This window comes from Rhea pennata, chromosome 1 (assembly GCF_028389875.1).
Source record: "Rhea pennata isolate bPtePen1 chromosome 1, bPtePen1.pri, whole genome shotgun sequence".
Taxonomy (NCBI): Eukaryota; Metazoa; Chordata; class Aves; order Rheiformes; family Rheidae; genus Rhea; species Rhea pennata.
The window spans coordinates 214867938-214883747 of record NC_084663.1 but is presented as its reverse complement, the minus strand read 5'-3'; the positions used below and the strand labels follow the sequence as shown (position 1 = coordinate 214883747).

General features: G+C 57.8%; 2 protein-coding genes across 6 annotated transcripts in view; one reads left to right on the top strand and one right to left on the bottom strand.

Annotated features, from left to right (window-relative positions):
• The window catches only part of RAB6A (RAB6A, member RAS oncogene family), a 64838-nt gene extending 57075 nt beyond the window's left edge, over nucleotides 1–7763 (top strand). For all 3 annotated transcript variants that reach the window (XM_062567470.1, XM_062567469.1, XM_062567468.1), the window contains 2 exons: nucleotides 3413–3479; nucleotides 5744–7763. In XM_062567470.1, coding sequence (XP_062423454.1) covers nucleotides 3413–3479; nucleotides 5744–5808 — 132 coding nt within the window. In that variant the 3' untranslated portion in view covers nucleotides 5809–7763. The remainder of the gene's footprint in view (nucleotides 1–3412; nucleotides 3480–5743) is intronic.
• Nucleotides 7764–10169: 2406 nt separating this feature from the next.
• On the bottom strand, nucleotides 10170–14963 carry PLEKHB1 (pleckstrin homology domain containing B1). 3 transcript variants are annotated; one of them, XM_062578380.1, is made up of 7 exons: nucleotides 14883–14963; nucleotides 13612–13792; nucleotides 13324–13476; nucleotides 13098–13200; nucleotides 12972–13011; nucleotides 10990–11095; nucleotides 10170–10683 (listed from the first exon to the last, which is right to left on the bottom strand). In XM_062578380.1, exons 2-7 carry the CDS (start codon nucleotides 13646–13648, stop codon nucleotides 10547–10549), a joined length of 576 nt encoding a protein of 191 aa, XP_062434364.1. In that variant the 5' UTR covers nucleotides 13649–13792; nucleotides 14883–14963; the 3' UTR covers nucleotides 10170–10546. The 3 variants fall into 3 exon arrangements, with proteins under 3 accessions (XP_062434364.1, XP_062434382.1, XP_062434373.1); XM_062578398.1 differs by having other exon boundaries at nucleotides 13612–13776; nucleotides 14883–14929; XM_062578389.1 differs by lacking the exon at nucleotides 14883–14963 and having other exon boundaries at nucleotides 13612–14014.
• Between the last annotated feature and the right edge of the window lie 847 nt (nucleotides 14964–15810).

Here is a 15810-nt window from a genome sequence, read left to right as displayed (position 1 = left end):
TATAGTAGCAGGGAAGTGCAGGTTGGAGAGGGGAGATATTTAACAGGTCGTCCCCTGCAGAACTAACAGTGATTGAAACAACACGTCATAGCTGGATCTGAGGGGAGCAGAGTTTACTGTATTGACAGCATACCAACGGGCTTCTGAAGGCGTAACTGTAGATAGTATTTGAGTATGTGTTGTTTTGCGACTCAGTCTGGTGGTTGTCCCGTAAGACTTTTTTTTTCTACCCAGAAGCTGGTCGCAAAGGTGTCTGCCTGAATAGAAATGCAATTGAGATCTGTTAATTAGCATGCGAAAACTCACTGCATATTGAACGTTTTGAGATTAGGAGCAATACCTGGGGACAAAGCTTTGTGACAAAAGAGAGTCCAAACCTTCTGGTACCTGAATATGGTTGAGTTGGGAAGTTTATTGAAGGCTATTAAAGGCAGAGACAGCGTGGAGTCCAAAGCAATTGTGGATTCAAATATAGTACTGAAACTTTTAAGGCTTCCAGAGGAAGAGGAGATTGAATCTCAGTTACTTCATTGATCATCTTCAAGATGCAGAAAGCATAATGAATGGTCCCAGTTTATCCTGAGTGAATGAGGCTCCTTCTGAAAATTAATAAAACTAATAAGGTTGGCAGTGCTGTCCTCTGGCAGTTACCTGATTGGAATGGCAAGGAAAATAATGCTGACAATGAGGTTATGACAGGAGATTGCTCTGAAAATTTGCAGCATCTTTTCTCTCCCTTGTTTCATTGTTTCATTATAAACCAAAGTGCCCATGTCTGACCTGTTTTATAATGCCGTCGTACAAAATGGTAGTTGTGCCGCTTTTTCAAGCGGAGTTAGGAGTGAAGGATGCTAGTGAGACTGGAAAGGCAGAGGAAAGCAGATGGAGTAACTAGAAGTGGTGAACCAACTGATAGGACTTCGTGATACAAGGATTGCAGCAAGATCCACGTCTAGCTTCTGTATGTTAAAGTTCCTTGTTAATTTAATTCTGACCAGCAAGTCCCTCTTGCTTTTTTATACCTTTGAGCGGTTGTTACTCCTGCTCTATGTTCAGCGTTGATGGTTAATTCAGTTTAACATCTGTAATTCTGACACAATCTGTGTTACTTTGTTGTTGGATTATGAGAATTTAGGTAAAGTTTTCAATAAGGGTGGGTGGGTGGCTCTGGATAATGGCAAAATTAAATAGAAACTTAGATGGGGATACTAAGGTTTTTTGCTTTGAAATTATTAGCTAAAATTTAGCCTTCAATAAGATATATCAAGCATTGGCTTCACAGGACCTGCATCCTGGTCTCAGTCCACATTTTAGCATGCACCCACCAAGTGGTGCTGCTGTTGGTGGGGAGAAATGAGTGAGGGTATAGGAAAGGGTTTCTTAGAGCAGTTATGAGGGAGATGAAGGAAATCATGGAGGAAAGTGGCTTTGCCTTTTTATACCTCTCAGTTTTATCCTCTGCTTACATAGCTGTCTTTTCAGCCAGTAACAAATAGTGGTGACAGCAAAGGTCAGACACCAGTGAGCGTGGTGCATTTTGTAGTCTTGCCCTGCAAAGATCATATCCCCGTCTGACAGATCGGAGAGCTTGCTCTTGATTAACTTGGGCAGTACTTGTCAAGCCAGAAAAATTGTCTTATTGTCTTTTCAGCATCGTTTGGACACTAAGGGCCAAATCTGCAAAAGCTTTTAGGCCCTCATCTGCAAAGCTGTTCACGTACCTACGTTCATAACAGGCTGGCTCAGTTCCCTGTGGAAAGTGGGTCACTGGGAGCAGCAAGTGGTTTAGCGTTGTGTCATTCGAGGAGAAGACGGAGCTAGGAGGCAGTGGTGTCCCTTTAACACATGAAGGCTAACATGACCCAGGCGTTTCAGGCAGCTGGTGTCAAAACTTGCACAAAGCATTTGGAGACTCCTGAGTTGCCATCAGGTACGTGGTAGGGTGATATTAATGCTCTGATTAGAGCTGTTGAGTACTTGGAAACTTCCAGTCCAGCATCTTGGAGGCTTGGTGATGTGGAAGCAAGAAGTACGTAGTAGTAACAATGGCTGTAACTTTGCAAATGAAACTAATTCGGTGCATGTCAGCTTTTATGTCTGGGCACATGCTGAGGACATCAGCACAAGACCAAAACTCGACAGCTAGGACTGTACTCCAAAGGTAAAAAAAATCAAGTAGGTAATCATCTGATGATCCAGAAGAACCACAAAGGAGACTAGATCTGTCTGTCTGTTTGTCCTGTTCCCTCCCTCCTGCACACATGCTCGTCAAGGTGCATAAAAAGCAGAACGCTGCTGTTGAAGCCTATGTGGTTCCTACCAGTCTAACACAGCGACTTCTTTGAGAAATGACACTCAGCAGGACAGTGCTTCACATGCTGTTCTTGTGCAGGCAAAAACATAGGCTCAGGAAAACTGAAGTGAACTCTCATAGGCAGACCTCTTGACTGTTTCTTCATGACAGTCACGGCAGGCTCCTTGCTCGAAGGACTGAGGAAAATGCTTTGTGGTGGAAAACACAAGCTTGAGCCTTACTTCGTAAAAAGAAAGGGCACAAAGGTAGAAAATGCAGATGAAGTTGGTCCTGTTCAGCTTTCCTGTTCAGCATCCTTCAAGTTGAATAAACCGGGCAAGAGAGTTTAGAGCTTACTGGAAAACTGGAGATAGTGCTCAAGTGCGAGGTGGAAGGGTGCTTGACTTCTCTGGGATTGCAAGCACATTTGACGCTGGATCTCGTTTTGCGTCGCGTGCCCTGAGTATGGGCTGGGCGTGCCACATGACACAGTGGATACTGAAAGTTGCAGTGGGTTCAGAAGAGGGTTGGGCAGATTCCTGAAAGAGAAACCTTTGAGGGATCTTAAAGATCCTTCGTCTGGCTCATGGCGTGCCTGAGCCGCAGATACGTGGGGCCTGGAAGAAGGTGCTGTGGGGATGTCACATGCTTGCCCTATTCTGACACTTCTGTAGGTGTCTGCTTGGCTCATGTTTGAGGACAGTCAGCAGGGCAAGGTGAACCTTTTATTTGACTCTTAACAGCGTGCCCATACTGCTGGGTAACTAATACTCCGTGGAGATGCGAAGGTCGAGCTCTCACCTGACGTGTGGGGAAGCGGTCGTGATCTCGAATAAGGCTGTGGCAGAGCTGAGATGAAAATCCTGGATTCCAAACATGTTTGCAGAGGTGACAGAAGATTTGATGCTCGTAGCCAGTAGCACTTTATCTTCAATAATAACAAAGATGGGGTTTGCAGTTCTCTAGGAATAAAGGTTGTATTTGGTGTCAGGCTTTGGGTTTAAGTAGTGTAAATAGTACTGGAGGATGTATTGAAGCATTGTGTTTGAACTGTATCAGCTGCGGTGCCCTCTTTAAAACACAATTGTTTTGATCTGCTTCTTACGTATTTTTTTCCAGCTTTTCCGACGCGTGGCAGCTGCCTTGCCTGGAATGGAAAGCACACAAGACAAAAGTAGAGAAGACAGTATCCTTTCTGTGGTTTGTGCTGTGATTCACTGGTGGCAAAGCACTGCCAGGCGTTATCACAAACGAGGAAGATGCAGGCCCTGAATAACAAAGATGAAGAAGAAGGAGGAACCGTTGTCTACTCAATCAGCTTATAGTGATAGTGCTCCAAGCTGGGAGTAAGGAGGAAGAAGGCCTGGTGGGAAGGTAGGCTGGGACTAGGGGAGTTAACGGTGATAAAGTGAAGGATGCAGAGATGGTGAGGGCTGCGAAATAGCTTGGAAGTGAGCACAGCTGAATGAAAGGGGGAGGAGGGACAACAGCAGAGGGGTACAGACAGACCAGAAGGATTTTTCACTTAGTGTTTGCACAGATTGGGTGTGAGGAGGGAAGGGGACACCACAGAATGGGAGAAACTGGCTGTGAAGAGAACTGCCAAGAGTCTGTGGCTCTTGTAGAGGTTTACAGAGTCTGGGAATAACCCAGATCAGAAGGGACGTCTTGGAGGTCTCTGCTCCAAGCAAGGTAGCTTCAAAATCCGGCCTATTGCTGCAGCTGTGCAGTGTAGGTCTTACAGTGGAAGAGGTCTGTGAATAAGGTAGCTCATTCCTAGAATTTCTGCTCTGCCCAACTATCCATTTCTGCTTGCTTTCCTTAGAGAGGAAAGGTAATGCAAGAGCAGACTTTCGTAGTCCAAGCAGAAATTGTATTGTATCTTGTCTGAAAGAGTCAGTGAGATGCTAATGCTAAAATGTGACCCTGAGAGGAACTTTTGGGGTCGTCACATTTGTCGGTGGCAGGGATCGTGTAGCTGGCAGCCAGTAAATGGAGGAGGAGTAGTGATTTGGAAGAAGGATGTGGCAGGAAATACAGGCAAGGCCACACTTAATGCTGGAAATAGAGCCTCCGTAGTGCATCCTGCTGCAGAGGGGAAAGGATCTGGGAAACTGAGGACAGCAGCTGCTAAGGCGCAAGCTCTGCGCAGTATTTGACTGATCAAAAATAGTTCCCTGTGCAGTTCACGGAAAGATTAATTAGCAACCATTTTTATTAATGGGAGGATGGTGGTAGAATTGACGGGCGCTGGCTGATGGGCCTGTGGGAGCTCTCCTATCAGGGAGTTTGTTCACTAGTCCTTAAGTGGAAGTGTAATAAGGGCGCTTTGAATTTGCCTTCCTGCAGACTGCAGACAGCAAGAATTGAATATGATTGTCTCCCAAACAGCTGTGTCAGGGTTAATGGTGGGGGTTCTCCATAGGCTCTTCTGCAGAACCCAGAGGTTTCAAGGATCTTGAACTGCTCGTGCTCTGTGGTGGTGCTGCTCATTTCCAGCATCTCTCAAATAGCTATAGAGGTTTAGATCAGCCAAACCAAAGGACCAAGTGTATGAACTGAATTCTTGGTCTTTTGTTTCCCCTCTTCATGTTTGTTTTTCTCCTAACCTCTGTAAAGAGTGACTTCAGCCCCTAAAGAGATAAGTTGGAATTAGCAACTGGGTACCATGTTTGCCTCTGTATTAACTGATAAGAGAAATGCTTGGGGCTTGCACTGAGCTGCCATGAGTTGATGTGTTTGGGGATTAGTGTTCAAAGCTCCTGTGGAAGGACACACAAACATCACAGCTGCGGAGCATCAAGTTGGGAATCTGCCACAAAGGGAATAGCTTGTGAGGGGCTGTTTAAGAGCGCAGAGCTCTTCGGTGACCTTATGTTGTTGCTGGATATTAGCTGTCTTTGCAAGGGGTGGACCACCAGCTAGAGGTGCTGCTGGTCTGTGGTGGCAGGTGAAATATGAATCTAGCACAATTTGAAACTGGATTTCCAGGTCATTATTGCTTCCCTTTGGAAACAGTTATCAGACCCTCAGTTTATGTCTTTCGCTACCAGCTGTAGCAATCATGTCAGAACAAGAGGATAACTGGGGGGTCGGTGAGGAAGAGCAGACGCTGATTGGAGAGTGTGCCTCAGGGCTTTCGGGAGCAGCTGGAATCTGGTGTCGCCTTGTTCTTAGGTATCCAGCAAAAACTTAGTGCCAGGGTGAGAGGGGCTGCTAAGAAATATATCTTGACTCCTGTTTGAAGCTAATCTTGTTGAGAGCATGAAGAACTGTTTGTTTCCTTGGGGAATACAGGTACTTATGTGTGTAAAGTGCTCCTGAAAACGCCTGTGAAAACCCTGCCCCGGTACGGTATGAGACTGTTTTAGAGCAGGCTGCCGTCAGATGCAACTCTGCTGGTAGGGAAACAGAGTCAGGTGTCTGTTTGCCTTAACTTATTTCTTCCAGTGATTGACATAAAACTGGAAAAGCCTCAAGAGCAGCCTGTCAGTGAAGGAGGCTGTTCCTGCTAATACCACGTGGCTTCTACCTTTCTCCAGAACATCACTGCTTTCCCTCCCTTTACTCTTCATTGACTGCAGTGTGAATATTGGCTTGAACCTTCCCCTTTCAGTAATAACGTATTGCAGTTCATCATCGCTGGCTGTCTCGTGGAGATGATCTATTAGCTTCACAAGCACACACACACAAAGAAAAATGTCAGTGTCTTCATTATTTATAAGAAAAAGCCAAAATATTCCAGCATATTCTAGTTATAACTTTAAAAAGATAGGTACAATTTCTTAATATTTGTTCCTTTTTTAATATGTTATGATATTGCACTTTGAAATGATGGAAACTGAGCAAGTTTTGAATTGGACTTAGTGAGATGTATGTGCAGAATAATGCTTGCAGAGCTTACCCATTTGATTTCTCTAACAAACTGGAAATGACTAGACAGCAGTTGAAAATGCAGGCAGAGGAGGCATATGCCAAGGGTTAAATGCTATCCATATAATAAAAAAATAAAACCAGGCTCTTAATCTTTTGAGCAGAGATAGTCTGAATGGTGTTCAAACCCCATGTGTTTTTAGGAACGAATGTTAGCAGGGGTTTTGATATCATAAAAGGCTACTGGATTTTTTAGTTCTTGCAGAGGCAACGCGAACACGTTTCCAAGAAAGCGTACTGAGAAATACGAAGCGTCTTTCTGAACTGGATGGATGGCTTCTGGAGGATCTCGGGGGAGAAGGGGAGGGTGGACGTGCATTAGCAAAACACTTGCGAGAAACAAGGAAACATGTTTTGGGTGCACAGCGAGTTTTAAGAGCATTTTTTTCCTTTTATGTAGAACACCAATAAAGTAAATTATTACTACTTGAGAGATTGGAATGTAACGTTTCAGTTGTTCCGAGGAGAAAGCATTTTGCTTCTTTTAAGAAAGGAGAAACTTTAAATGAATTCAAGACTGGCACTAAAAGCATCTTAAGTTGATTGGAACACTCAAATTTGGCAAAAAGATGAAGCAGCAGTTAAATAAATGAATAGAAACGCTCTGGTAAGAGGCCAGTTAAAGACTGGGATGGAGGGAGCAATTTAAGGAGGAATTGCACGTGCTTTTCCGTAGCGTGGTCATAGGTGGACTAGGGGAAGGGGTGTTAACTTTAATCGTACAGGAATCTAGATGAAAGATCTTAGGTGGAAAGGAAGGAATTTAATAGGATGGAAACTGATTTAGGATTATGCAGATCTATGCCTTCATTTTTTTAGCATTTTTTATGTTCAGTCTTCTGAGTTGGTTTAGTTTTTTCACTAGATCTGTATAGTTTGGTTAAATAACTAGTAACTTAGTTTTCTATTTAACTAGGCTTACTGTTAACCAGTTTTCTTCGGTATTTATTTCTTTGTTTAATTTTTTACTATTTTCGGTAATTTTTGGTTTGGTTTTGTTTTGCGGCCGAATCTGTTCAGAGCTTTGCTGATGTCGTGAGGCGTAGCTGCCCCGGAAACACAGGATCGGACACACTAGAAGTGCACCCTTTTAATCTTTACTAGTCATTGTGAAGTTGCTGTGTAAGTTAATAAACACAATTGTAAATACATTGTTTGCTGGGCGGATACGGCTGAGTTACAGTGCAGGAAAGAATTTGCGAGTCTGTTGCGATTGCTACTTAGCGAACAATTGCAAGCAAATATTCAGGCTCCTCCATCGTTCTCTTCTGCCCCTCTACCACCGAAAAAATAACCAACCGGGGAAGAGAAGGGAATCGTCCTCACCACCACTTTCACCAGGAAATGGGCATGAAAGATTGGGGTTTCTTCATTCTTGGAATGAAGGTTAAAACTCGTGTCCTAACCTGGGTTTGTAGCAACTCTGCACAACGATAACTTAAAGGCAGGATGAGATGTAAAGTGCTTTTATAATGCAATATTAAAGGCGAGTTTTTTTGACGTGGCATGTCTTGAAATAAACATCAATGATATGTGACGAAGGATCATTCTTTATTTAAAAGAAACTCTTGGGGGGAAGGAAACCTGGCTACTTTTCCTGTATTGTACTGTTCTTAACTGTGCAAAAATGGTCCATCTTGCTGCTTGTTGGTTTTGATTTTTTTTTTCTCCCTCTGGTTCTTCACACAACTTGTGTTGGGCGTCGTTTGGCTCCTTTCCACAAATGCGTGCTTTCTCTGCTCCCCGGTAGAACCCGAGCCTGCTGCTCCTCGTAGTAACAAGCCTGAAACGCTGGATCTGCAAGGAGCTGGCTTGTGGCGTAAGGCTTGGGTGCATGAGCGGTCCCGCTGCTTCTGATGGAAGCTGCTACGCGTCCGGGAGCAGGTTTGTTGAACGAGCCCGTTTTAACTCTCCTCTAGAAGAGGCCCAGAAGAGCACGTGGCCACGAGTCCTGTATTCAACACAGCGCGGACCGCGATCGCAGGGACAAGGGTGAGCTGTCCCTTGTTGGGCACTGGTGGGTGTCCCAGGAAGGTCCTGAGGTCCACTGGGGACAGCCGGGTGTGTTTAATGTATATGCTTGTTGAGGCCAGTGTGTAACGGGACTCCAGGATTCAGTCTTCTCCTAGTACTTCCCCAGATCTCTAGAGAAAGGACACTTGCCAAGTGAGCCCAGGAGCAACACGGTCTCATTTTTGTACCACAGTTCCTCGCGCCGTCTGTCTCCAGCCTTTGGGGTTTATTTTTACTTTGCTCCATCAACATGGCCAGTAGAACCATGGGAACAGGGTTTTCTATTTTTTTCCCTTTCTTTTAAGGTGACTTGGAAAACAGTGAAGGTTTCTGCTCTGTTTCTTTTCTCCTCCGCACTCTGGCTTGATTGTTGTACGGTGCATTACGCGGCTATCCATTGCTCACTCTCTGTCTTGATACAAGTAGTTGAAGAAATTGTATAAGGGGGAAAAAAAAGGTTCCTTTTCTTCATGTCGGAATGTCACTGGTACCTCAGCTCTGTTTGATAATATGAAACAACGACGAGGAATCCTTAGCGCTTGAACTAAATAAATACCCGTCTCATTGGAAAGCTCTGGGTCTCGTCTCTTAGCGTGTCCATCGACCTGCAGGGCCGTGGGGGCGAAGGGAACGAGGACGCCCCTCTTCGGCTTCCTCTTGCTCGCGCCTTTCGGGCTTTAAGCGTTGCGGGAGGCGAGACCGGAGCGGAGCGGGCGCGTGACCACCGGTACCGGAGACGCTGCTCGCAGGCCCCGTCCTCCTTGGTGTCTCCTTGCCCGGGGTCTGCTGCAGGGCAGCAGGGCAAGCCCGCGGTGCCGGCCCGGGCCGCGGCCCCGCCGGCGGCCTGCAGCCCCGCCGGCGGCCTGCAGCCCCTTCGGCTCGCTCGGGCGCGCTCCCCTCGGGGCTGGATGGACCTTCCGGAGGATGGACAGGCAAGAAAGACCCTTGAACGCTGTGGCTGGGGAGAAGCTCTGGAGCTAAGGGAAGAGCCGGCCGGCGCGTGTGCGGCGCGTTGACGATCGTCTCGCTTTCTCCTCTCGGCCACCTTCTCCATCCCCACCCACCCCGTGACGCCTGGGTCGGAGCAGCGCCTCTTCCAGGCTCGCGCCACCCGTTGCCCGCGCTCCGGATATAAATTAAAGGCGATTTGGAGCGTTCGCCCTCAGCCCCGCGCGGAGAGAGCGCTGCGCCGGCAGCGGCTGCCTGGGTCGTGTGCGGGGCTCCGGTAAAGCTACCGCTAATTAAAACGCAGGCGCCGTCGCGTTTCTGATCGTTTGGGAGTTTTTCCAGCCGTTCTGACCCCTGGGCCAGTTCTCCCGGGGGAGAATTGCTCCTGCGGCTCCGGGATTTCTCCTGGGAAGGATCGGGCAGCTCGGCCCTGACTTTTATTTCTCGAAAGGCAGTAGGGGTGAGGAGCGGAGGGGTTCGCTCCGACCCGCGGGTTTTGAGCCCGAGCCCCCGGGAGCGCCGTGCCGGGAGCCGGAGCGGCTGCGAGCCGCGCGGGCTCGGCGGGGCCGGGGGATGCCGGGGAAAAGGGACTCGGAGGCCGGCGGCCGGCCGGGGCAGCGAAAGGAGGGTGCTGCTTGCGAAGCCGAGCTCGATCCCGGCGGAGAGCAGCGGCGCAGGCAGCAGCGCAGCGGCGGGAGAAAACCCAAACCCCTCGCTCGGAAAACGCTCCAGAATGGGAACGCTCCTCTAAAAGCCGCGGGCGGATGAGCTTCACCCTCCGCTTTGCAGGTCCCCGGGCTGTTTCTACGCCGCTCCCCGACTGCGGCGGGGCTGCGGGCCCTGCCGGCGCCTTTCCCAGACGGCGAGGGCCCGGCGGCAGGGAGGGAGGCTGTCGGGCATCTCCCCCTCGGCGCCGAGGCGCCGGCGGCCCGGGACGGGGCGGCCGCGAGCGCTCGGGAGCGGGGCACGGACGGACCCAGGCTCGGGAAGCGACACCTTTATTAGCCATCCCGTAACCTGTTCTCTTTGGTTTTTTTCTTTTCTTCCCTCCAAACCGAGCGCGGTTCATGCGAAGGGGGCGGCAGCGGCGGCGATGCGAGCAGGAGGAGCGGCAGGAGGAGGAGGAGGAGGAGGAAGGCCGAAGGAGGGTGAGGACGGGGCCGGCGGGAGGTTTCCCGCTCGCGCGTTAGCTCCCGGGAGCAAACGCCGCTCCAAATCCCGCCGCGGTTCGGGGAGGTGCCGGTGCCGGGCGGGGGGGGGGGGGGGGGGGGGGGTTATTCCGCAGCGCTTGGGGCGCCGCCGGGGGTTATTTCGGGGTGCTGGCGGGGGGCGAAGCGGTGCCGGGGCGGGAGCTGCTCCCTAAAACCAGCAGGGCATCCACATGAAGGAGCCGAGGGCGGCGCCGGTGGCGGCACCGGCCAGCAGCCCCAGGGCCATCTGGTCGCCGGAGACGCGGTAGGGATCCTCGCGGACGACCACGCGCGTCCCGCCGGGAGCTGCAAGGCAGAAGGCGGCGCCGCTGTGGCATTAAAAAAAAAAAAAAAAAAAAAAAAAACCCAAATCCTCCCAACCCCCCCCCCCCCCCGGGATCCCAGGAGCCGCGCGGGAAAAGAGGGAGGGACGCGGGGGATTCGGCCGGCAGCCTCCGGCGCCAGCTCGGACCCGCCGGACGCTTCGCCCACCCCGCCGCGATGGGGCTGTCGCGTGCTGCGGGTTGCCGGGGGGGGCGACCAAATCCCACCCGCCCCCCGGTCCGGCCGGGCCGGGGAGGGCGAGGAGGGGGCCGCGCGGCGGGCGCCCACCTCCGGGCTGGCGCCCGTAACCGCCGGAGCCGACGTAGGCGGCCTGGTGCGAGTCCAGCGGCACCGTCTGGTAGTAGTCGTCGTCGTAGGGGTCGTAGACGTGCACCTGGGGGGCAGGAGTTGGGGGGGGAAGAGGGGGGCGCGGCGTGCCCCTGCCGGCCTCCCCCCGCGGCTTCCCCCGGCGGCGGTCGGGGCCGGAGCCCCCTCGTCCCCGCGGGGACGCCGGGACCGCGCGGCTGCAGCCGCATTCAGGTGCCCGGCACCGAGGACGGGCTGGCACGGCCGCCGGGGGGGCAGCGCCGGGGGGGCGGCGCCGGGGGGGCGCTCGGGGGCCAGGCCGGGTGTTTGCGTAGGCACCTGATGGACCTGCCTACGCGCAGGGCGAGCGCGGCCCCCGGCCCCCTAACTCTGCCCCCGGCCCCCTCGCTCTGCCCCCGTCCCCCTAACTCTGCCCCCGGCCCCCTAACTCTGCCCCCGGCCCCCTCGCTCTGCCCCCGTCCCCCTCGCTCTGCCCCCAGCCCCCTAACTCTGCCCCCGGCCCCTTCGCTCTGCCCCCGGCCCCCTCGCTCTGCCCCCGTCCCCCTCGCTCTGCCCCCGGCCCCCTAACTCTGCCCCCGGCCCCCTCGCTCTGCCCCCGTCCCCCTCGCTCTGCCCCCAGCCCCCTAACTCTGCCCCCGGCCCCTTCGCTCTGCCCCCGGCCCCCTCGCTCTGCCCCCGTCCCCCTCGCTCTGCCCCCGGCCCCCTAACTCTGCCCCCGGCCCCCTCGCTCTGCCCCCGTCCCCCTCGCTCTGCCCCCAGCCCCCTAACTCTGCCCCCGGCCCCCTCGCTCTGCCCCCGTCCCCCTCGCTCTGCCCCCAGCCCCCTAACTCTGCCCCCGGCCCCCTCGCTCTGCCCCCGGCCCCTTCACTCTGCCCCCGGCCCCTTCGCTCGGCCCCCAGCCCCCTAACTCTGCCCCCGGTCCCCTAACTCTGTTCCTGGCCCCTTTGCTCGGCCCCCAGCCCCCTAACTCTGCCCCCGGCCCCCTCGCTCTGCCCCCGGCCCCTTCGCTCGGCCCCCAGCCCCCTAACTCTGCCTCCGGCCCCTTCGCTCTGCCCCCAGCCCCCTAACTCTGCCCCTGGCCCCCTAACTCTGCCCCTGGCCCCTTCGCTCTGCCCCCAGCCCCCTAACTCTGCCCCCGGCCCCTTCGCTCTGCCCCCGGCCCCCTAACTCTGCCCCCCGGCCCCTTCGCTCGGCCCCCCGGCCCCCTAACTCTGCCTCCGGCCCCTTCGCTTGGCCCCCGGCCCCCTAACTCTGCCCCCAGCCCCTTCGCTCGGCCCCCCGGCCCCTTCGCTTGGCCCCCGGCCCCCTAACTCTGCCTCCGGCCCCTTCGCTCTGCCCCCAGCCCCCTAACTCTGCCCCTGGCCCCCTAACTCTGCCCCTGGCCCCTTCGCTCTGCCCCCAGCCCCCTAACTCTGCCCCCGGCCCCTTCGCTCTGCCCCCGGCCCCCTAACTCTGCCCCCCGGCCCCTTCGCTCGGCCCCCCGGCCCCCTAACTCTGCCTCCGGCCCCTTCGCTTGGCCCCCGGCCCCCTAACTCTGCCCCCAGCCCCTTCGCTCGGCCCCCCGGCCCCTTCGCTTGGCCCCCGGCCCCCTAACTCTGCCCCCAGCCCCCTAGCTCTGCCCCTGGCCCCCTAACTCTGCCCCCGGCCCCTTCGCTCTGCCCCTGGCCCCCTAACTCTGCCCCCGGCCCCTTCGCTCGGCCCCTGGCCCCCTAACTCTGCCCCCGGCCCCTTCGCTCGGCCCCCCGGCCCCCTAACTCGGCCCCCAGCCCGCTAACTCTGCCCCCAGCCCCCTAGCTCTGCCCCCGGCCCCTTCACTCTGCCTGTCGCCCCGGGTCCCTCGTGCCCCTTCCCCACCGGGCCCGCGGCACCGCCGGCGGGTCGCAGCAGCTCCCGGCCCCGGAGCCGGTGCCGGCCCCGCGACGCCGCTGCCGCGGGGGCCTCACCGGGGTGGCTCTCGCCTCCAGCACGGCCTCCTTCCAGGCGCTGCGGGGGAAGCAGAGGGACGGCGCCGTGAGCCGGGGCGGCGCGGCGAGCGCGCGGGGCGCGGGCGGGAGCCGGGCGGCCCTTACACGGCGTCGTCGGCGCTCTCGGCGCACAGCGTCGCGGCGGAGCCGTCGCGCAGCGCCAGCGCCAGCAGGCAGTCGCGGCTCTTCCCCTCGGGCGGCTGCGCCGCTGCAAGGCAAAAGCGCCGCGCCGGGGCGCCTCGTTCCCGGCGGTTTCTTGGCTTCCGTCGGAGGCCGAATCCGCCCCCCCGCGCCCCCGGCCTCGCCGCTCCCGCCGCCGGCCCGGGCTCACCGCGGCACGCGGCGCCGGCGCGCACGCCGCGGCAGCCGTGCCGCACGTGCATCCTGCCCTCCGCGGCGCGGCTGCTCTCGTCCTGGTAGTAGACCAAGCCGCCGTCCAGGTAGAGGACGAACCAGCTCCTCTTCCAGCGGCGCAGGATGGAGCCTGCGGGAACACGGCGAGCAGCACGAGGAGGAGGAGGAGGAGGAAGAGGCCGCGCGCCGAAACGGCGGCGGCGGCAAAGAAAACGCCCGAGCGAGCGGAGCCGCGGCCCCCCTCCCGCCGCCCTCCTGCGCTTACTCTGCCGCCAAAGCCAGCCGCTCTTCACCAGCGCCATGGGCCGCCGCGGGGTGCTCCGCCGGGCGCCCCCCACCCCGGGGACAGCACCCCCCCCCCGGCGCGCGGCAGCGAGGACTGGGGGGGGGTTAATCGAGGCTGAGGCGGCGCCGGCGGGGATTCGGTGACCTGGGCGAGGGGGCCGCTAATCCCGCGCGCGGGGATTTAGGGATTAGCGGCCACCTGTGCCCCCCCTGCCCCCCCGCCGCCCGCCTTGCCCGGGGGATGGAGGCGGTGGCGGGGGGGGGGGATCGGGACTCAACGAGGCGGCGCCGACGAGCTGCCGGGGGTCCGGCACGGCGGCAGCGTCCCGGGGCAGCCCTGGGCCTGGCCGGCCCCGCACAGGGGCTGAGCGCCCTGGGGCTGCCGCCGGCGTGGCTGGGTGCCCTGCCGGGCCTGGGGCGCCGGCGCTGGGGTGTTCCCAGTGCCCACCTCCCCCGGTACCCACCTCCCCCAGTGCCCACCTCCGCCGGTACCCACCTCCCCCAGTACCCACCTCCCCTGGTACCCGCATCCCCCTGTGCCCACCTCCCCCGGTACCCACCTCCCCTGGTACCCATGTCCCCCAGTATCCACCTCCCCCGGTACCCACCTCCCCCAGTGCCCACCTCCCCTGGTACCCGCATCCCCCAGTGCCCACCTCCCCCAGTGCCCACCTCCCCCGGTACCCACCTCCCCTGGTACCCACCTCCCCCGGTACCCACCTCCCCTGGTACCCGCATCCCCCAGTGCCCACCTCCCCCAGTACCCACCTCCCCTGGTACCCATGTCCCCCAGTACCCACCTCCCCCGGTACCCACCTCCCCCAGTACCCACCTCCCCCGGTACCCACGTCCCCCAGTACCCACCTCCCCCAGTACCCACCTCCCCCAGTGCCCACCTCTCCCAGTGCCCACATCCCCCAGTGCCCACCTCCCCCTGTACCCACCTCCCCCTGTACCCGCGTCCCCTTGGTACCCCCGTCCCCCTCTATCCCCATCCCTGCTCGGCCCCACACCCCCTGCACCTGCATCCTCTGGTACCCGCATCCCCCGGGTCCCCCCCAGCCCCGGTGCCCCCATCTCCCTTTGCCCCATGCCTGATGCCCCCATGCCCGCTACCCCCCCCCCGGTACCTGCCCCCCGAGCACTCCCGTGCGCAGTGCCCGCCCCCCCGATCCCTGCCCCCCAACGTCCCCCAACACCTTCGCCTCCCGTGTGCGGCCCCGGCCCCCGCCCGCCCCCAGCATCCCTCACCGGGAGGACGCGGCGCCGCCGCGCCCCGCTCGGCCCCGATCCCCCCGCTCCGCTCCGCTCCGCTCGGCCCCGATCCCCCCGCTCGGCTCCCCCCGACCGCGCTCGGCTCCGTTCGGCCGCGCTCGGCTCCGTTCGGCTCCCCCCGGCCAGCTCGGCTCCGTTCGGCCGCGCTCGGCTCCGTTCGGCCGCGCTCGGCTCCGTTCGGCTCCCCCCGGCCGCGCTCGGCCCCGATCCCCGCCGCTCGGCTCCGTTCGGCCGCGCTCGGCTCCGTTCGGCCCCACTCGGCTCCGTTCGGCCCCACTCGGCTCCGCTCGGCTCCCCCCGGCCCCGTTCGGCCCCACTCGGTCCGTTCGGCTCCCCCCAGCTCCGCTCGGCCCGGCTCGGCCCGGCCCGCCGGGAGCTGTAGTCCCGGCGCTGCCCTGCCCGCGCCGAAGGAGGAGGGGAAGGGGGGGACCCACAGCTGTCACGAGCTGCCGGGTCTCAGCGGCCGGGGGCAGGACTCAGCACGGCGGCGACGCGATTCCTCCGCCCTCCGTGGGGACCCCCCGGGCTTCCCGCGCGTGGGGCAGTTCCTACTGCACCGGGCACGTGCTGCAATTCTAGTAATAGTAATAGTAATAATAACAATAACGGTATATTCCACCCGGCTTTTCCTTGCAAACGCCCTTTCCCCCTTTCTCCCGCGCTGGTACCGGGCAACTTGCGGGAGGTTTTTCCTCGCCCCGGGGCTGGGGCGCGGTTTTATCGCAATGGAGCGGCAGAAAAATTAAACCGACGGGTCGCGGCCGAGCCGCCGCAGGCCGTGCAGAAACGGCACCAAAGTGGGGTTTGCCCACGCAGGGACCGTGCACGGTGCACGGCACGGGGGGGGGGTCCTGGGGACCGTGCACGGTGCACGGCACGGGGGGGGGGGGGGTCCTGGGGACCG

Coding starts and splice junctions, on each gene's coding strand:
- PLEKHB1 (XM_062578380.1), bottom strand. CDS start 13,648: ATGGCGCTGGTGAAGAGCGGCTGGCTTTGGCGGCAGA. Junction 13,477..13,611: donor CGGCTGGCTTTGGCGGCAGA/GTAAGCGCAGGA, acceptor GTGTTCCCGCAG/GCTCCATCCTGCGCCGCTGG. Junction 10,684..10,989: donor TTACGGGCGCCAGCCCGGAG/GTGGGCGCCCGC, acceptor TCTGCCTTGCAG/CTCCCGGCGGGACGCGCGTG.